This window comes from Cynocephalus volans, chromosome 14 (assembly GCF_027409185.1).
Source record: "Cynocephalus volans isolate mCynVol1 chromosome 14, mCynVol1.pri, whole genome shotgun sequence".
In the NCBI taxonomy this organism is placed as follows: domain Eukaryota; kingdom Metazoa; phylum Chordata; class Mammalia; order Dermoptera; family Cynocephalidae; genus Cynocephalus; species Cynocephalus volans.
In genome coordinates, this window is record NC_084473.1 from 67743650 (window position 1) to 67765545 (window position 21896).

The window sequence follows — 21896 nt, forward strand, 5'->3', positions numbered from 1 at the left end:
CTAATCATACTTTTAAATATTCTGTTTCTCTGAAAGCTTTTATAATTTACTTACTATTTCGTTAAACAAGAATTTTTCTAATTCCTTTTCTGTGCCAGCACTGTTCTAGGCATTGGAATACAATGATGAACAGCAGGTCATTTTTCCAGTATCTCAATCTTCAAGGATTATATTTTAGTGGAAGAGACTATAAACAGATAAACATATATGTATGTTTATCTGTTTATATGTATGTATAATATCAGGTGGCAAAAAAAGTGCTATGAAGACAAATCAAGATAAAAAGAGTGTGTTGAATGGGGGGATGTGTATCTTAGAGTGCTCAGTGATAGCTCCTCTGCGTAAGAGTTTTTGAGAGGCCTGAAGGAAGTAAGAGGACAAAATCTACAAATATATCAAGGAGAAGAGGATTTTAGACAGAAGAGCAAGGGCAAAGGCCTTAGGTACATATCTGGTGATTAAAAAATCTCCGAGGGTCAAGTCCAGTGAGCAAGATCTTGTCTTGGTTTGGGACTTATTTACTACATTTTGCTTAGAGCACTCACTGATTTTATAAAATCTGAAGATGAGGGTGTTTCCTCACCTGTGGAAAGTTTTCCTTTCATTATTTCTTTGATTACTTCTCAAATTTTAACGTTCTGTTTTTCTGAAAATAACACCTATACTGATTTTGTAGATTGAAAGCTCTTTAGTTGTCTGAAATCTTCCTGCTTATCTTGTTCAAGCTCATGCATTTGTTTTTCTCTTTTGTTCATTTATAAATAAGTAAATAAGTTAACTGATATTGGTATCCGATATAGGTTTCCTCTGCTATCACAGGCTTATTTTCTCTTGATAGGCTTCTCCCCTGAATGGGAAGACTGCTTGTAAACACTATGGGTGGGGTTTATCAGCTCTCATCTTTAATTTCAGCCATAACATTAGGATATAGACTAGACTTCCCTCCAGATACCCCAGTAAAGGAGACCTTCCCTCTGGTACTCCAAATCCTATACCAGGAATTCTCTCTCGGCACATTTTCTCAGTTTCTTTAAGGTACTGTTCTCTGTTTTTAGTTGGACAAAATCTTTCTAGAAAGACAATTTCAATCCAGAGAACACATGATTCCCACAGAAAAGGCTTCCTTCTGGTATGGATAAGCTCTAAAGGGCAGATATTTTTGCAGTTTTGTTCCCTGATGTATCCCAAGTGCCTGGGGCAGTGCTTGATGCATAGGCACTGATTTTTAATTTCATCTTCCTTTTTGGGCCCTGAACATTATTTCTTGGGGTTCAGATAAATATGTAAAAGTATTATTGTTAAGTTTCGTCCAATGTTTCTAGGTGTTTTGAGTAGGAGACTTTTTATGCCAGCTGGTCTCCCTTATAAATAGAAATCTTTTAAAATAAATTTTTAAATATATTCACAAGAAAGATATTGATATTTTGAGTTTACTTATTTTTTATTCTAAGTGAAAGATGGTATTTCCAAGCTTCTAAAGTTAAAAAAACAATTCTCATATTAACATTAAGGAAAATTGTTTCTTTCATAAATTGCTGTATGTCAGTTATTCTATTTAACCTAACTTTTAGGGGTCTTTATTAATGAGGAAAGAAACCAAAAATGCTAGAACGATCCTTATGTGAACACTGAAAACCAGCTGTTTTTATATATTTTTAAGGTTTTTTTGTTTGTTTGTTTGTTTGTTTTAAAGCTTAGATTGTACCTGAAAACATTCCACTGGTGGGTTAAATATTTAAAATCCAGTAGAATAAATAGCCTCTAATTAAATATGGTTTATGTTACAGGCTCAAACTGAGAAAGACCCAGAACTTGGAAAAGAAAGGTATGATCTTTAAGTTTGCTAACATTTTTTTTGTATAGGATTTAATTACTGAATTTTATGTCTGTATTTTATAGTAATTGTTCATATATAGCAAAAAGTTCTTATCTTTCCTGTTCATTTTGTGTATACATGAGCTTGTTGTGGTTTTCTTTTTGGGTTCTGTTTGACCTAGGAGTTTTGTTTGTTGTTTTTTCAGTCTCATTCAGATAGTTACTGATTATTTAGAGAAACTGCATGTATACTCACAGTTTGAATTAAATATATAACTGACTTCTTTATAAAATGTTTTGCTAAGACTCTTGAACAGCTCCAGTTCATGGTTAGTATATTCTTTTTGTTAGATTTTTATATTACAAAATAATTAAACACAATAGTAAAATTTTAATTTTTTAAATATTTCATTAGCTTAAAACACAAAAGGATAATTTTCAGTGTTTATTTTGATACTTTTTTAAAACAACTGGGTTGGGGAGAAAGGGATATTTGTTAAGAAAAGTTATGTATGCTGCTTTTTATTTTTAGAGGGTTAGAGGGTGAATGCTTGTTTTTCATAGTCTACAGAAACTGGTGGCTCACAACCTTGTTTTGACCACATATAGTGCACCCTCTCCTTAGAAGTTTTCACATTCTGATGGGTACCTTCTTAGTCACCATCGTTATTCCACCAGTTGATAACCTGCCTTTCACTGCTCTTCATTGAGAATCACTGAATTGGAATATTTCTTTTCCATCCTGTATATTGATTCACCAGTATTTATTAGTCTGTGTTGTAAGAGTGTATAAGCTTGAAATAGCAGTTTGAAAGTGTTCATGTATGGGAAGTGTTTATTTAATGCAGTAATTTTTAGAGGCTTAAAAAAATGGAATGTCTTATGGATTTTCTCCTCAGTAATTAATTCTTACAAAATCAGACTGTTTTAAATGTTAAAGATAATTATGAGTACATTAAAATATATTGGTAACTTTAAGCAATAGGTTTGTCGTATATGTCAGCATAGACTTCTTTAAATTGTACATCATCATAGCAATTATATTCACATGCCTATGAAATAATACCACAAGCAATATTTGATATAAAACCCACAAAGGGCTTACTTAATAAGTAGTAGTGCCACATATAATAACATAGACCTACAGTTTGGCCACAGTAACTCTGGCTGGTAAGTAAATAGGCTCTTCCAAAAATCTGTTTTATATATTTCACTTGATAGAGTTTCTTTGAGGGCTGCATGGAAAGCTGTTGTCTATAGCAATAGCAATTAGTCATTATTTTCCTCTCATTATTTATACTTGTCTTTTAAAATCAAATATATTTCTTAATGAATTTTTAGATAGGTTGTCCAATCTCATAAAATTAATTTATGAGATAACTTCTTAATTTCCATTAATAACTTCTTAATTCCCATTTTGCAATCAGTTTTTTCTGACTTATATGACATTAGGGAAAAAGATATGGGATGTGGCTGGAATACTTCCCATTTCTTTTGGGGTAAGATGCTGAGAAACAATAGTGTTTGTTTTTGTTAAAAGTGCTTGTGGTTGCCAATTTATCACAAATATGATCCTTTTCTTTATAATTAATGTAAACTGTTTTAATAGATTTCCTATTTAGAGGAAATCTTATGGATATATGCATAATTTAATAATAATCCACATTATACTTGTACTTATTTCCCCCTTCTCCCATGTAAAAAAGATTTATTTATCATATGACTAAGGCTCCAAATAAGGATGCTACATGAAATATTCCTCATTTATTAATATTGGGGAAGTACCCAGTGGGCCTCTGAAATAAACACTAATCTTTAGTATTGTCAAGTCTCAGTCTAAAGTTTCTCAAGACGTGTGTTAACCTTTGTTCTCATGCCTGGATTTTATTCTGCCTTTGCTGAAAGTTGTGAAATACTGGTATCATATGGGAGTGTGTGGTGGGATAGGGGAATGGGAAATTAGATGCCTGTATCCTGAATGACTTGCTAGAATCTTTTTTTGTGCCATTTCCCAAAATATGGCTGTGTTTTCCTTGTCTTTATTTTATTTTTTAAAATATTTAAATAGACTATTTTTATAGCAGTTTTAGGTTTACAGAGAAATTGAGCAGAAAGTCCAGATATTTTCCATACCCTCCCACGACCACCCATACACAGTTTCTCCTATTATTTACATCTTATGTTAGTGTGGTACATTTGTTACAATTATGAACCAATTATGAACATTTGTTACTATTAACTCAATTTTACATTAGGGTTCCTTCTTGGTGTTGTACAGTTCTATGGGTTTTGCCAAATGAAGAATGTCATGTACTCACCCTTCCAGTGTCATACAGAATGGTTGTGCTCCTCTAAAAGTCCTCTGTGTTCCATCTCTTCATCCCTCAGTCCCTCTCTCCTCACCTAAAATCCTGGCAACCACTGATTTTTTTTTTTTTTTTTTTTTTTTTGCGTTACCTCAAACATTTATTATTTCTTTTGTGTTGGGAACATTCGACATCCTCTCTCCTAGCTAATTGAAACTATACAGTAAATGGTTGTTAATTATAGTTACCCTACAGTGCTATAGAACACTAGATATTATTCCTTCTATCTAACTGTACTCCTTTGATCTTTAAAAAGACTGATTGTTTAACTCTGGTGTTAATAATGTCATTTATTTGACAACTTGAACTGAATTTCTGTGCTAACTTGAACAATATTGAGGCTTTTCTTCATATTAGCTGGAAAGCATATATACTAATTTTTGGCAAATGATTTCTATGAAGAAAGCAGTATAATTTTTAAAGACTAGCACACAAGGACAAATAGGAAAGTAAACCATTTTTCCAAGGAGGTCTGTGTTCTCTGTTTCAAGTGTGAAACCACATAATGCTTCATTTTTTATAAAAGATAATTAACTTTTTTTATTGACAAACTTTAAATATGGTAAAGGGGAAAGTTTTGCTGTATCTTTGAGTCAGGAATCAAGATCTTCATTGTTATTTTTCTAGCCCAATAGATGTTTTTATTTAGCCCTAATTTGAAAAGCCATTAGGGTTAATATGCAGTTCACTAATGAGGCAAGAATTTGAATTTATTCTTTGTTACTAGAAATGTCTTGTAATTTAAAAACAAAAGCTTATATTTTGAGAAATATATTCATATCACTATTGTAACTGTAAATGTCACAACTTTTTTTTTATCATGTTTGTGTTTTGCCACAAATTTTATTTTGTTTAGTCTTAAGAAATTGGAGCACTTAAAGTCAGACATTGGTATTTTTAATGTAAGGGGTGTGAATTATTTCAAATAAAAGCCTTTTTAGTATACAAAGGATAGCTTGCACAGTAAATTCAATGTGTATTGATTAAGGTCTATGGTTACAGGCTATTCAACTTAAATTCTTTAAACTGTTGCATTTGCAACTTTTGATCAATCAAGAGGTGTTCCTCTGATCTGGCAGAAACCCTTTGGAAGCTTAAACTTATCTTCTTTGTCGGGGAGAAACAGTTTATTGGCTCAAATAACTAGACCCCGTTATGGTAGCACTTAATTTTTCCAGACTTCTGAAATGTAACTAATATCTCAGAACACAGGTACATATCATCTTGCATTGTTAAGTAGAGGATATATGGCCACCTTTTGAGAAGCATGTCAAAGGGAATGGCTCATCTCTCTTTCCTTGGAAAATAGGAGTAAAAGTCAATACTTTTTACTGTGAGGTATTGATAGGGTATGATAATTATCAGGTGTGTATCTCCACACTGCTTCTTCTGGTGTAATTATGTGAATATATTTGTTAAACTTTGTGTTGTTAGCATGCTGGACATTGTGGAAGCTAAGATTTTCCTTCAAGATAACTTCTGATCTGTAGAACATCAATATAAATATAGTTTATTCTGTTTCTGTCTCAGTGAAAGTAGTAGAATCATCAAATTAAACATTTTTGTTTACTTTGGATTTGGGAAAACCATGATCAGATAAGACCAAATACATATACTTGGCCATGCATTTCCTCCATTTCTTCTGAATAATTTTACTTAAACATTTATTTTATATTGTTCTCTTTAACTGGAAAGGTTTCTTCTTAAAATATTCTTTCTTATACTGTAGCCATAGACATGTATTTTATAATAACACTATATGTTCATGTTAAGGCTATTCTATCAGTTTTACCTCTAACTTTAAATCTCCAACAGAGTATTTAAAGGGTACTTTCTGAGTATTGTCATTAATACATTTCCTGGGAAATTAAAAACAAATCTGTCTCATGTTCCCCCAGAAAAAGAAGGTGATATGGTTAAGAGCATGGCCTTTTCCCCCTACCAATTTCTATGTTCTCTTTAGGTAAGGTTCATTTATAAAATTTTAAATTTCAGTGCATGGATCGTTAGTTTCATTGTTGAACTGTGCACATGTTTTATTATTTTAGTTACCACTGTTGGAAGATAGGATCTAATAACAATTTGAGGTGCCTCAAATTCACATTTTTCCTTCTGATGTCACGTGTGTACTTGACATAGGAGGAAAAAAATTGGTTATGACTCATAAGTAAAAGGAGCATATTGATGGTCATAGTTTTGCCATTATTTCCTTTGAATTAAAGAGAAATCTTCAGTGAGATGGAGGATCTCTTAAAATTTTATCTTGTTTACATATTTACTTCAAAACATCTTAACCATTTTAATACTGGTTGGCTTGATATCCCAGTGCTTATACTAATGCATCAGGAAGTTTTAACAATTGGCACCAACGGGATTATTTATAATGGTTGAATTCTCATCATAGTTTGATTTTTGTTTGTGTTTTTGTTTGTGTTCTTTTTTTGTTTGTTTTTAAATACTTTTAGCCCTGACTTGAAAAACAGTCCAGTTGGTGAAAGTGAGGTGCAAACCACAGCTGATAGTCTCTTTGTTAAACCTATTGAGGTTGAAGAAGAAACTACTCCCACCATTCAAACACAAACTTTGGTACAGCAGGAAGAGCCTTTTGAGGAAGAGCCTGAAAAAACAATTTGTGACTCTGCCTTTGCTATTGAAACTTTGGAAGTTGGAACTCAAGGAGAGGTGGTCAAAGTGGCAATTCCTTTTGTAGCAGCTATCCCAGCCAGTACTGAATTATTCACTGAAAATGTAGAGGAGTCTACTTTAAATCAGCAGGTGTATACCAGTGACTTCGAGAAGGAAGAGACAGAAATGATTAACCCTGAAACAGAATTATCAACATCTGACAACACATGTGTAGAAGAAAGGAACATCAAAGGAATTCTAGAAGAATCACCATGTGAAGATTTTTTTCCTGGAATTACAGAATCTATGGTAGAAGATGTAGCTGAAGTGGACAAACATGAAACTGTTTCAGAAGTATTGCCATCTGCTTGTGTTGTGACCTTAGTGCCAGGAATTTCCACTGGGGATGAGAGGGCAGTGAGCAAAAAGGATGTTTCTGAGAAAAATAACATGGATGAAAAGGAGAAGAATGAATTTAATACTGAGGAAACCAGAATGGATCTACAAATAGGAACAGAGAAGGAAGAAAAGAGTGAAGCTAGGATGGTTGCAGAAAAGCTGGAAAAGACTATGGCAGCAGTGAAAGAAAGGCTTGTAGAAAATGCTATGATCAAGGCATACCCAAATAAAGGAGTAAGTCAGGCCAATAAGCCTGATGAAACTAGTAAAACTGGTTTGTTGACTGTATCAAATGTATCTAGCAGTAAATCAGGCATCAAGACTGCTATGGTCTCTTCTCCTAAGGCAAAAGCTACAGCTTCGAAAACTGAAAATCAGAAAAGTTTCCTAAGATCTGTGCCCAGAGATCAAATAAATGCTGAAAAGAAACTTTCAGCGAAGGAATTTGGTCTACTTAAGCCTACAAGTGCCAGATCAGGCTTGGCAGAAGGCAGCAGTAAATTCAAACCCACTCAGAGTGGTGTTACCAGAGGAGGCAGTGGAAGGATCTCAGCCCTGCAAGGCAAGGATTCTAAACTGGATTACAGGGATATAACAAAACAATTTCAGGAAACAGAGACTAGACCTTCCATCATGAAACGGGATGACAGCAACAATAAGGTGAGGAGGGTAGGAAGAATGGTTCAGTGTGTCTTTGAAGTGATTAGCTCTGCTGCTGTAGCTATGGAGTAGGAGATGTAATCTTGTTTCATACTTTCATCTCCTCATGCCACCTCCCAAACTCCTATTTCCATTTCTTAAATAATTCCATTGGTTTAAGCCAATAGACATTTGGACTATTAAGCTGAAGTTCATAATTTATTAACAGGTTTGAAAAACATTATTTGGATAAAATTTGGTCAGAAATATAACTGGTTAAAAAAAAAAAGTCTGCAACGAATCTCCTAAGTTGAATTAGCACTCTGATTCATAATGGGAAACCGTTTCTTCTTTTAAATTGAAGCTTCCTTTAACAGGTCACTAATTGCCCAATTTATACATTGTGGATATTGGGAAGAAAAGACCAGTAAAACTGAAATTAATACAACTTTTAGAGATGATGGCTATACTGTTAAATGACTATTGATTTAGTTTTGTATACTTGCTAAATATTTGCATAATTTGACTGTATTTGGATAATGTTTGCTGCTTAAGTTCTTTTTTAAAGATGATTAATAACTTGGTTATCAATTCTATTTTTTTATATTTCTTGTTTAATATTTCAGAATTTGGCTGGGCAAAACACTAAGAATTCTAAAAGCATCACTGGTAGAAGTTCCAAAGCTAAAGAGGTAAAAAAATAATCTACTAGCACTAACTGTTCTTTTCCATTTCTTCATGGCAGAGTTCATTTATCTTAAAACTCTGCCTTACAGTAGTTAATAAAAATGCTTAGAGAGTGAGAGGTATAGAGCAAGGGATAGGAATGAGATGTTTTATTTTTGACCTTACTACTAATCATACTACTGATTCACATTTTGACTTTGAGCTAGGCTAAATAGTTTTGTTCTTGGTGGAGGGCAACAGATTACTCAGGGACAGAAAGGGATTAGAGTAGGAAAATACCTTCAATCTCATATTGATAAGAATAGGTTATAGATACAGGAAAAAAAATCATATTTAAAGGAGACTGGCATGTCACTGAAGTCCTCCCATTTTGTTGAACTTCCGAACAGTTGATCCTTTTGGCTTTAAATCTCTAAGATTTACTTTCCTGGTGCCTAGTTCTGCCAAACAAACATCTTCTATTTTATATTTAGTTATTTTGGAATTTTATATTTTCACCATTCATAAGAATATTTTATCAGTCATTTCACTTTTCTTACCTGGTAGGGAATGAATTTGGGCTTATTTTGTTGGGATGAGGAGAAATGTTAGTAGTTTAAAGTAGAAGTAAGGATTATGGTTAGTTCAATTTGCTTAATAATTTGATAGTACAATTGCTTATGTATATTCTTCCTCCAAATTACTGGGCATATATTCTAATGTCATTATTATATGTACTAGCACTTGATCATTGATAGCATACTAAATGTGTAGGAGCCCTGTTGGAAATTTATTTTCTTTACTGTTGGCACCAGCTTCTCTCCCCCCGAGCCCCACTTTTTTGGGGGGGGGGTGGCTGGCTGGTAAGGGAACCTGAACCCTTGACCTTGCTGTTATAAGGCTGCAGTCTAACCAACTGAGCTAACTGGCCAGCCTGGCACCATTTTTCAAATTACAGATTTTTTTTTTCAAGTACAGTTATACTAGGTATTAAGTCTTAGTAATAATTGTTTATATAACTTTCTCAAAATGTAAACTTTATATTTTAGCATTGTATATCTTAAAATATGTGTATATTAAAATATATATGTATAAATTGATCAATGGAATAATCTAGTTAGTTACTTTCTAGGTATTTTTGAGGTGCTTTTAGAAGGACCAGTAAGTCTCCTAAAACACTTGATAGGTATTTAACACATGGAACAGTAAGTTCTTTATATTGTTTGAAAAGTACTTTAAATGTAATATTTTTGTGCATCATATTTCAGAATTTATTCTTTAGGAAGTGATTGTAATCTTATGGAAATTAAGTAAAAATGGAATTAGATTGATATTGTTGGGATTTTACCTTTGACATTTCTTTTGTGAATTACAGCTACCTTATTTGTGGGGCTTTAAAAAAAACTTAATTTTAGCCATTAGGAATCGTCTTTGCACTGAAATTCTCACAAATGATCTGCATGCCCATTTAACTATGACTGTTTGGAACCTAGCCAGTGGTCAGTACTTACAACACTGTGATTTTTAACTTTCCAACAGGAACCATTATTTCCATTTAATTTGGATGAATTTGTTACTGTGGATGAGGTTATAGAAGAAGTGAATCCTTCTCAAGCCAAGCAGAGTCCCCTAAAGGGAAAAAGGAAAGAAGCTCTCAAAAATATTCTTTCCTCTGAACTTCACTTAAAGAAGAAGAAGGGGAAAACTTCTGCCCCTCGTAATGTTGAGGGAGAATTGTCTTTTGTAACATTAGATGAGATTGGGGAAGAGGAAGATGCGGCTGCACATCTAACACAGTCTCTAGTCACTGTGGATGAAGTACTTGATGAAGAAGAGTTAAATATGGAAGAAATGGTAAAAAATTCAAATTCACTTCTTACATTAGATGAATTAATTGACCAAGATGATTGCATTTCCCACAGTGAACCTAAAGATGTTACTGTTCTGTCAGTGGCTGAAGAACAAGATCTTCTCAAACAAGAACGATTGGTAACTGTGGATGAAATTGGAGAAGTAGAAGAGCTACCTTTAAATGAGTCAGCAGACATAACTTTTGCCACTTTAAATACTAAAGGAGATGAAGGAAATACTGGAAGAGATTCCATTGGGTTCATTTCTTCTCAAATGCCTGAAGACCCTTCTACTTTGGTTACTGTAGATGAAATACAGGATGATAGCATTGATTTGCATTTAGTGACCTTGGATGAAGTAACTGAAGAAGATGAAGACTCTCTGGCTGATTTTAACAACCTTAAAGAAGAGCTTAATTTTGTTACAGTTGATGAAGTTGGAGAGGAGGAAGATGGAGACAGTGATTTAAAAGATGAGTTAGCACAAAGCAAAAATGACTATCCCACAGATAAAAAAGGGGATAAAAGGAAGAGAGCTGTGGACACAAAGAAGACAAAACTTGAAGCCTTGTCCCAAGTGGGTCCAGTAAATGAGAATGTTATGGAAGAAGATCTGAAAACCATGATTGAAAGACATTTAGCAGGTAGATACTTGGAAGTGGTTGTTTTTCTATTTTATAAGGAGAGGATTGCGTTTAAAATGAATTTTAAAATACAAGTTGCGGCATTACCAATAATTTCACCCTGTGTTGATATTAGAAGCCAACAAACAGTGATAGCAAATGATATGTTTTCCAAAGAAATGTGTACAAGTTTACAAACTTTTTTTAGTTACAGAACAGAGCTTGTTTCAAGCTGTTATACCTCAAGAAAGGATGACAAAACCAAAAAACAAATTTGAATAGCCAAATTAGAATTGAAATGAAAATGGTATATTCATATCATGGGGAAAACACAGCTCATAAAGGTACTTATTTTACTTTAAGGTAATATTTTGATGGCATAGAATTATAGGGCAGCTCATTTTCAGGACTGGAAGAAAACAAAAATAATTTCTGTTAAGAAAATCTTGAAAGATTTGACACAACTAAATAAAATACTAGGAGGGTGCCACAGGCTTATGGAACAGATTAGAAAAATATGTATAGATACCTTGGGAAAAGAAAGTAAGAAGATATAGTTGTTTGGAACACCATAAATAGGAACATAAAGAGAATGTTTACACTAAACTGAATATTTGTTAATAGAATCATCCTATTTTATACTAGGAATAAGTTTCCTCCCCAAATTTGGAAATTGTTAGCATAAAAAGGGGTGTGAAATTGTTATTCAGACAATTACCTATGTTTAAAGCAGTTTAAATACTGTTACTAGAATAATAAATTAGACTTTCTTTTTAAAGCTAAATCGCCAACCAAGAGAGTTAGAATTGGGAAAGCACCACCATCAGAAAATGCTGTTGCAACAGAACCAGCAAAAGGTGAAGAGGCCTTCCAAATGATTGAAGGTAATACGCAGGATTGTTGAAGTGGGGAGGAGAGTTACACACTTGAAGTGGTGGTTGAAGTTTCAAAGATCTACCATCGTATAAAAGTAGTGAAATGGAGCTTGAAAAACGGGTAGAAAAAGACAAACTTAAAATTATTAGATCTGGTTAAGATTTTTATATTTATAATTTAGAGAGATAATGGAATATTGATATTAGAATGTGACAGATTTGTGGAAATGATCCACGAAAGGTTATTCTGACCATGTTGTATTATGAGGTAGAAATCATTTATTAACAATTATTTGTGGGCCGGCCCGTGGCTCACTCGGGAGAGTGCGGTGCTAATAATACCAAGGCCCTGGGTTCGGATCCCATATACGGATGGCCGGTTCGCTCACTGGGTGAGTGTGGTGCTGACCACACCAAGTCAAGGGTTAAGATCCCCTTACCGGTCATCTTTTAAAAAAAAAAACAAACAAACAAACAAAAAAAAAAACAATTATTTGTGGACCAGACAGATCCCTTGCTTTATGGATGCTCCCAAGCAGCCAACAAATTAATTAAACAAGATATCATAGCATAAGTAAAATTTAAGTGGAAACACTTAAACAAGGAATAGGGTTTAGTGAAGGAGAATACTTTAATCACTGAACAAATATTTGTCATTGTGTTCATTATGTTGAACATTGTCCATATAGCTAAATGGGTAGAAGAAATAAAAGCACGCAGTTCCTGATCTCAAAGAGTTTATTCAAAGAGGTGTAAAAGCAAAAAATAAACTATCACTATGACTGAAACAGCACAATAAGGGTATGCCTTTTACCATTCTCTTTGCAGCACCTTCCTTGCTCTCTTGCTTTCTTATCCTGTCTTCTCTAAGGAAAAACTGTTAACAGTGATTCAGTCCAAGAAGTTCATTGAATCTGATCTCAACTGGGCCCTCAGTGATGATCCACAGTCTGTTAGTGGTCTCCTTCCTTTCCTACTTCCTAACCAAGGCTTTTCCCCTTCTGCATCACCCCGCCCATTCCTCAGTGGATGACCTTGTTCTCCTTTCTTTTCTTTCCTTTCCTTTTTTTTTCTTCTTTCATTTCTATTTACCAGAGCAAATGTAGGATCTCCCCTGTCTGCCAGCATGTATTTTACCTATATTAGCTCCTCATACATAAAATATGGCCAAGTCTTCCTCATTTAAAAAAAACAATATCCCCTTAAATCTTGGAATCTCTCTAGCTCCCATCTTTTCTCCTTTCTTTCAGAGCAAAGCATCTAGAAAGAACCACTATTTTTACTTCATTTCTCATTTAGCTGGATGTATTTTGGCTATTTTCTCTACCACTTTCCTGAAATTGATGTTGATGAGTCCCCATTGGGTTGTTGTCAAAATTGATTTTTTATAAGTGTTCTTCCTCTTAATTTAGTCTTTCTAGACTTTTTTGCATCATTTGTCACTATTGATCGTGCCTTATTTTCTTAAAGCTTTTTCCCATGGTCAACTGGGTATTCTTCCTTCCTTGCCTATTATTTTCCATAACCAATCTTTGATACCAGGCTATGGTGAGTGGTTTAATAATCTGACTAATAGTTCCTAAAATGATTTTATCAGCTTGTTTCCCCCCCGCCCCCTTCAGGATTTCTGTTATCATAGGGTAACTTCAGCATCAGCTTGCTTAGAACTGCCTCATCTCAACTGAGTGTAATATAGAGAGGATGATTTATTTACTGCTTATGTAACAATGTATTTCCATTAGTGGATACTCTATTTGTGGATACTCTATTTGACAAAAGGACCCAGCTTAAGAAAAAGTAATTTTTCCATGCAATTTTATGCTTAAATGATTTATTTAAATCTATTTTAGTTATTATATAATTTATATATGTGTGTATTATATTATTAAAATGAATGTACTCTTGGATTTGCAGGAGCAGACATGTTTGAGAAAGTTTGTTACTCTGGTAGGAAGTAGGAAGAGTACAACTCTGGTATTGTAGGAAGAGACTGGAGGTGGGGAGACAGGGCTGTTTTAACCATCAAGTCAAGAAAAAGAAGACAGACTTTATTTTTTATTGATTCTAGGACTTGATGAACAGTAAAATGTGAGGAATAAGAGAGGAGTAAGTAATGATTTCAAAGTCTTTAGCCACCCTTTCAGATTTGGTAAAGAGTAGCCCAGGTGTGTGGTGGGAGCACTGAACTTGAAGTCACAAGTCTTGGTACTAGCCTCTGTCACTTACTAGCTATTCCACCTTGAGCATATCAGTTTATTACCCCTCATGACTTAGTGATAATGATTTGACCTGCCTATCTCATGTGAGATAAAAGCTAAATGAATGATTTATATGTAAAAGAGGTTTGTCAAGTACTCTGCAATAGTAAAATATTTCAGCTACTTAGCTTAACCAGAATTGCCTGAAACTAGTTTCAATTTTTGTCTGACCCCGAGATCACATTGTGCAGAGTCTGCTAACACTCAGTGCTGCCTACTTGTTACTCACCTTGCTGGGCTTTAACATGTATGATTTCATTTGTGATTCTGTCTAACAAGGGTTTTAGGCTATCAGTTTAGGTTCAGTTTTCTAGGTTTGGAAGGGTATCAGAATTATTCTCTGCTGGTGTCTTTTTCCCCTAATCTCCACTCTCCTCAACTGGGCACTTTACATATACAAGTTAACTCTTACCAGAAAGTGCAGAACTTGAACAACTTCTGTTACCTTTTAAATTGTTTCTGGAACAATAGATAAATAAAATTTTATGTTATTTTTAGCCCTGTACCCCTAAGTCCATTTAATAAATCTGAACAGATTTACGTATTTATTCCTTACATCAAAGAATCTTGGAGAATATACTGTGAAGAGTGGTCAGTTGGGATTAGCCAAGGAAAGTTTGAGTTTTAACTTAGTCTTTGAAGGTACGAATTATCTAATGTTGACTTCACAAAGTTTGTAAATCTATTTTGAATAGATCTTTTTTCTTTTAAAAATTTAATGACTTTAGTTGATGAAGAATCTGGATTAAGGGATTCAGAACCAGAGAGAAAACGCAAGAAGATTGAGGACTCTTCTTTAGACAAATCACTGGTACCTGATGTCCCTGCAGGTAAAGTAAAAATGACATTTTTTCCTTATTTTTATGAAACAAAAATTCAGCACCATAATAAGTATTCTATTATTTAGATGAATAATTGAATAACCTTGCTTAGATTTTTACTTTAGAGTGGAAATTAACAAGTTTTACACTTGGTGTTTCCAAAGCAGCTTACTGGGCTATTTTTACCTGGCAAGAATATTTTTATTGCCCTCATAAAGTCTGGGATATATGAGAGGTCTTCATGAAGTTCATGAGAAGACTCATATTATGTTTTAATTCTGTTTTTTCATGAACTTTTGAAATGCCCTCATCTCTTATTCCTGGTGCTTTTTTTGCTGCTCTTGTAAAAACTGATTTACACTCGCCTAGTCAGAAACTTCAGTTAAACAGAACATGCTGAAAAGCTTCGCTAGCAAAGTTTATTCATGGCCAGTTAAGGTGAGCTGAGGGGGACATTATTTATTGCAGTTGCCCATCATTCTGCCTCTTATCCCTCTTTTATTATAACAGGGAATTCCTGGGTTTATTTTAGACTCTGTCAGATTCTTATCCAGTGAATTGCTGTTCTGAAGGATAACTGAATAGTTGTTTGTTATCTGAAGGTTCTCCATGGGACTCTATTAAGCTTGCAGTATACCAGTGCAATGGCATTGCAGTGGCATTCTGGCATTCCCTGGAGGCTCTGGGATATTACAAATTTTGTCAAAAAATGAAGACCTATAGTTTGTGGTTGAAGTTATTGCTCTTGATCCTTAGATATATAGCAGTATATAGTATGCTTATGTGTAAGTGTGGTATATACTATGCTTGTTATGTTTGTCGTGTTTAGATAAATTGATTAACACACTGTATATAATTTTCATTAATTTTCCTCTTCTCTTCCTGTCCTTTAGAGTTAGACTTTCTTATACCAAAGGCTGGGTTCTTCTGTCCAATTTGTTCCCTCTTCTACTCAGGTGAAAAAGCAATGACAAATCACTGCAAGAGTACACGCCATAAGCTAAATACAGAGGTAATTTTTTTAATTCTCCACTCATAAAATCTTCAGGTGCTGTTATTGTCTTGTAATCAAACTATTTATACGTCTACCCAAAATGTACATTTTTTTCCCCCATTGGGATAACTTTTGAATGTTAATGTCAGTTTATTCCACCTTAAATTCATAATCCTATTTTCTCCTTCACTGTACCTTGCCAGTAATTTCTAGTCCTTATTCTGTTTCCTTGAATGGCAGCATTTGCTAGACTGAATTCTGCAGATCACTAGTCTCATTAAACAATCTATTAAAGTGTGGGAAACCGCATATTCTGATGCCCTCTTACAGAGCAGTGTACACACTAGCATATTAAAGCTTCTGAATTAATAAGTCAGAAAGAGTCCTGCTTAAATTATGTAACCATTTCTAAACTGATTTAATTACAAAACCCTCTTTTATTAGTTGTATACATCTTTAGGCAGTGTTACTTTAGGGAATCATCATTAGCCACAGTTGAAGCAATGGTTCTCATTCCTCTTGAATGTTTGAGAGTTGTTTTAAACATCCTGTCTATTAAATCTATGGTAGAGACACTCATCTAACATTTATTGAGCTGTTATGTGCTGGAAGCTTATTTAATCCACTCATCAACTCTATGAAGTAGATGCTGTCATTCCAATTTTAAAGATGAGGAGACTTAAGGAGGTTAAGTATCTAAATCCAAGATCACATAGCCAGTTAGTGGGAGACCTAGGATTTGAAGCCAGCTTTGTTTTATTCTAGGCCCAAGCCCTTATACATTGTGCTATCCCACCTGTGCTCTTAACTTAGTTTATCATGTCATTTTTCCATTTAAAATCTTCCAGCATCGGGCCGAGCCCGTGGCGCACTCGGGAGAGTGCGGCGGCGCTCCCGCCGCGGGTTCGGATCCTATATAGGGCTGGCCGGTGCACTCACTGGCTGTGTGCCGGTCACGAAAAAGACAAAAAAAAAAAAAAAAAAAAATCTTCCAGCATCTTCATGTTGCACTTAGAATAGTATCCAAACTTCCTATTGTGGGTCTATAAAGCCCTGTATGATCTGACTCTGTTATACATACTTCTCTGAACTTAGTTTTTTATTGCTGTGTTCCTGCCTTTCTGGCTCTCTTCTCTTTTTCTTACATGAAAGGCCCCTTGCAGCCTTTGCACCTTTATATTGCTGTTCCTTTGCCCCCTCCCAATCCCACTTGCATGGCCAGCTTTTACTCAGCTTTTTGGTCTCAACTCAAATATTAGCTCCCCAGAAAGGCGTTGGCTTAAGTAAGACCTAACTAAACTAGTACACTCCCTCCCACCCCCATAAAAGGTCAACTTCAGTCAATTACCTTGTTATATTTACTTTGGCGTGGTCACCACCAGCCAAAATTATCTTCTTTATATGTTCTTTTATTGTTTCTCTTTCCCCATTAGAATGTAAGCTCTGTGGTGTAAAGGGTGTTATCTACCCTGTTGAACACTGAATTCTCAAGCACCAAGCATAATGCCTGGTATATTGTAAATATCAGATGACTGAAAGGAAGGAATGTTAATTTAAGGCACTGTGTTTGTAATCTTTATTTTGTAGGATCAGGCTCTTTTAAATCATAAATACAATGAAATAGATAGGTTTACACAAGCAGCAAAAGAACATCTAACAACTATTTTAAATTGCTTTTAACAGAAGTTCATGGCCAAGCAAAGAAAGGAAAAGGAGCAAAATGAAGCTGAAGAAAGAAGCTCTAGGTGATTGGGGGAAAGGGGAAAGAACTCATTAGAAATTCATTTAGGGTCCAGTTGATTTGTGTATTTTTCTTATCATTTAATTTGTAATTTTTGTTTCAGAAGCAAATATTCATGCTGTACAAATTTCTGATTGCCCTTGATGTAGAGAGACTGATGGGGAAAGTATGATGGGTTTGATTTTTATATCAAATCATCAGGCATGGAGAAATATCTTTTAGAAGTGTTAAAATAAATGTTCCTACTGTATATTTAAAATACTATCCTGTGTTTGTGATTGATTTTATTAAAGACTTGCTTGCCTCTGATTACAGACAAGGTTTTTCTCTACAACCTCTATGATTTGAGATGTGTAGGGATTCTTCATGTATTACTGGAAGTCATAGCATGACTGTCGTACTTTGCTTCAACCATCCATGTACAAGTCAAAGATTTCTTAAAACTTTTAATTTTCCTGGATGAAATTAGATTACAGCCTGTTTGACCCAGATAGGTTTGATTAAAACTTTGATGATTTTTAAATATTTTGGGAATATACTTTTTCTTCTTCTGGTATCATCTGCTATTTCTGCCAGAACCCATTATATTGAATCTACAGAACAGCCTTTACTTTCTGTGGACCACCAGAGTTGCTTTTTAAACCATTTGAATTCTTATTTAGTATGTTTGTAGGAAGTCGTAAGGTTATAAAAATATAATTCAGTAGATTGTCAGTAGGTGCTGGACATAGTCATTTACTGTAAATTCTTAGATTAGGCTGTACTTTAAACGTAAGTCTGCTGACTTTGAATTGTTTTAATATCTGATTCTTCAACTCTTCCAAGATTAAAGTGTACCAGTTAATAACAGAAAGAAGTGAATGGAGGGAAACAAACAAAAAAAACCTCCTTTTGTTATCTCTTAACTCCCATCACAGCATACGAGTTACCTCACGGTTGACAAGAAGTGGAGCGAAGAACAAAAAGCAGCAGCTCTTTGTTATACCTGCCCCAAACTCCCTGCAACACTCAGTTCAGATTTAGCCACAGCCATTACAGAGTACTGCAAGCCACACACTAGGGAGAAGCGGGGGGCCTTATGAGTGCCAAGAGTCTGCTGGAATTAAGACCATACAAGTGAATGAGGTAATAAGAGGGAGAGGAGCTAGTAAAAGTTTGAAGAATAAGGTGCTAGCAAGCAGTACAGTCAGAGTGAATAAAGTCTTACTTTTAAAGAAATTTTCTTTTCTCCTGGGCCTGCTTCTGGAACTTTTGCAACCAGGGAAGATATAAATTTCTTTAATCTTGTTTGGATCAACCTTGGAGTTTAATCTTAAGGACCTAAGTGTGAAACTCTTATTTCCTTTGAATTAATTATCTGGAAAAATAAAATTTTGAAATTGAGATTTTAAATTAGAATAAAAGGAACTGCTAAAGCGTAAAAGTGATTTTTGTGTTTTATCCTAGTGACCAGTTAACCATACATCATAAATAATGTTCCTCTCTGGTGCTTTTTGCACTTAATACTGATAATTTTTTATCATAGTTCTCCAAATATTAAAGATTTTTGTGAGGTCTTCTATAAATAAACATACTTTTTGCACATAATTTTAGAATTGTTCTTGATGTTTTCAGAACACCTTGAAATACCTTTCTACTTTAGTCATACATTGCTTATGGAATGTCATATACATAGCACTTTCTGCTGATTATGTTGTTTGAAGAATATAATTTGGATTGCAGCTTACATTTAAGTTTCTATTGTTTCATATCTAGAAACCAAAGCAAAAAGAAGATTGAATTCTACATGACCTCTGTAAAAGTTTTTAGATTTTATTGCCCTTTCTGGCACAGAATGCTGTGGAAACTTGCCTCTCCAAAACTGCTCCTTGTTAATACTTTTTAAAAAAAATTTTTATGGGAGAGTCAGGTTTTTAAAACTTGAAATTTTTATTTTAATTTATTTTTTGATTATGGAAAATATTAAGCATATTAAAAAGACATAAAAGGATGATTTATTTACCTTCATACGCTAAATACCCTGGTTTCAACAATTATCAACTCAAGGCCAATCATATATGTATGATTGAAATATATATACTAGTATGTGTATGTCCACTCCTAACTCTATTGTATTATTTTAAAGTAAGTTTCAGTATGTTATTTTACCTATAAATGTTTCATGTGTATTCTTAAAAGGTAAGGATTCTTTTTTAACGTAACCAGTATCACTAAAAATAATTCCTTTAAGGGCTGGCCTGTGGTTCACTGGGGAGAGTGTGGTGCTGATAACACCAAGGCCACGGGTTCAGATCCCTGTATAGAATGGCCTGTTAACTCACTTGGGAGAGCATGGTGCTGACAACACCAAGTCAAGGGTTAAGATCCCCTTACCGGTCATCTTTTATTAAAATAAATAAATTTTTAAAAATTCCTTTGTTTAAGTAAAAATCCTGTTCAGATTTTCATCTGTCTCACAAATTAATTTTTTTGTTGCTGTTTTACTGTGTCTGAATCTACATCCAAATTAGGTCCATACATTTTGACTGGCTAATAGGTATTTTACATTGTATTATTAAATATATAGGTTTTTCTCTTTTTCTCCATGTAATTTATTGATGAAGAAACTAGATATTTGGTTTTACAAAGTGATGCTGCCCAAAATATGGTCTTTGCATCCTGTGTCAGACTGTTTGGTACCAGTTTATAATGGCTTAAATATAGAAATTGAGAGTTTAGAAACATTTTGACAGTGATTTTATGTTTGTTTATTGAATCTAACAATTAAAAACGGGGGGTTTGAATTTTTTTTTTAAACAAAAGTATTAGTCTGTGATGGATTGAAAATAATTTAAGAGAAAAAGAAATAAAGAAACTGATCCAGCACATAGCTTGAGAAGTGCTGCTGACAGGCTTCCCAGTGCCTGCATTTTGTTGATTGCAGCCCTGTAGTAGCTTCAACATGTTCCCTGTCCTTTGTGTAGCTTATAAATTGATAGTCAAATATAGACACTTGATTAGGATTTGATTCTTTTTCTTTCTTTTTGGCAAGACTGCTCAGGCAGTGATACGGTCTTCCTGATCAGGAGGTACAAAATATGTGATTGCTTTCTTTGGGATTTTAGTAGCAGTTGAGGCTTAGTTTTCATTTATTCATTAGGGTTTACATAGTAGTGATATTTTAATTCCTTGTTCCTTCATGTGTAAGCTGGAATGCTTCCGTGAAAAGAGAAACTACTCATCTGCTGTTTAGTTACTCTATAGTGTGTGTAAGAAAGACATGATAAATATTTGATGCTTTTCCTTTATTTGCCAATTTTTTCAGAGTTTTTTTTCATTGGCATCTACCAACTGTGATAAATTCTTTTTTTTAAGTATTAATATGAACTTGTAGATTTTAACATATTTGATTTTCCAAATTTTTGCCATATTAGCCTTATTGATGCTTAAACTGTCCCATTTTTTGGCTCCTCATTCTTTTTAACATGACACTACTAGTTTTCATAGCTTCCTTGGTATGTGTGTGTCAAGATGTTCCAGGCTCATCTTGTACACTTCCTTCTGCAGACCTGACGTCAACCATTTCTCTAAGAAACAGTGGGTAATTAGGGGTATTCATTGCTTCTGGGTTGGTCATGGAACTTGGACGTATATGTTTCATTTTTAAGGTAAAATGCATCATTATCATACTGATTCTTCCAGTTCAAATTCAAGACTTTATGGTTTTTATTTACCTCTTCTATCTTAAATCTTCTTTGCTCTATACCAGCAATTCCAGTTTTCATGGACATCAGAATTAGCTTAGCTTTACACGTATCACAGTCAGGATGACAATACCAAGACCACAACCAACCAACAATGTAATTATTGAGAGCCGAGCCCGTGGCGCACTCGGGAGAGTGCGGCGCTGGGAGCGCGGCGACACTACCGCTGCGGGTTCGGATCCTATATAGGACTGGCCGGTGCACTCACTGGCTGAGTGCCGGTCACGAAAAAGACAAAAAAAACAAAAAAAAAACCAATGTAATTATTGAAATCAATCAAAAAACATTTTTTTTCAGTTTTGCTTGTGTTTTGGGATATGTCATTAAGGATATACTTTCAAATTATAGGGCAGTAGTTCTTTTTGTAGCTGTGCTACTATCTGGATTAACATTAAGGTTCATTTGTTTAGTTTTATTTTTTATTTTTAGGGTTTACATTTTTAAATTTTGTTATGTAAAACATTTAATATAGTTTTTAGGT

General features: G+C 34.2%; 1 protein-coding gene across 3 annotated transcripts in view; it reads left to right on the plus strand.

The window, feature by feature from the left end:
* The window catches only part of ZNF638 (zinc finger protein 638), a 154800-nt gene extending 136864 nt beyond the window's left edge, over nucleotides 1-17936 (plus strand). For all 3 annotated transcript variants that reach the window (XM_063077859.1, XM_063077860.1, XM_063077858.1), the window contains 8 exons: nucleotides 1788-1825; nucleotides 6647-7865; nucleotides 8471-8536; nucleotides 10050-11004; nucleotides 11763-11867; nucleotides 14845-14946; nucleotides 15831-15949; nucleotides 17615-17936. In XM_063077859.1, the coding sequence (XP_062933929.1) occupies nucleotides 1788-1825; nucleotides 6647-7865; nucleotides 8471-8536; nucleotides 10050-11004; nucleotides 11763-11867; nucleotides 14845-14946; nucleotides 15831-15949; nucleotides 17615-17680 (2670 nt within the window). In that variant the 3' untranslated portion in view covers nucleotides 17681-17936. The remainder of the gene's footprint in view (nucleotides 1-1787; nucleotides 1826-6646; nucleotides 7866-8470; nucleotides 8537-10049; nucleotides 11005-11762; nucleotides 11868-14844; nucleotides 14947-15830; nucleotides 15950-17614) is intronic.
* Nucleotides 17937-21896: the final 3960 nt, after the last annotated feature.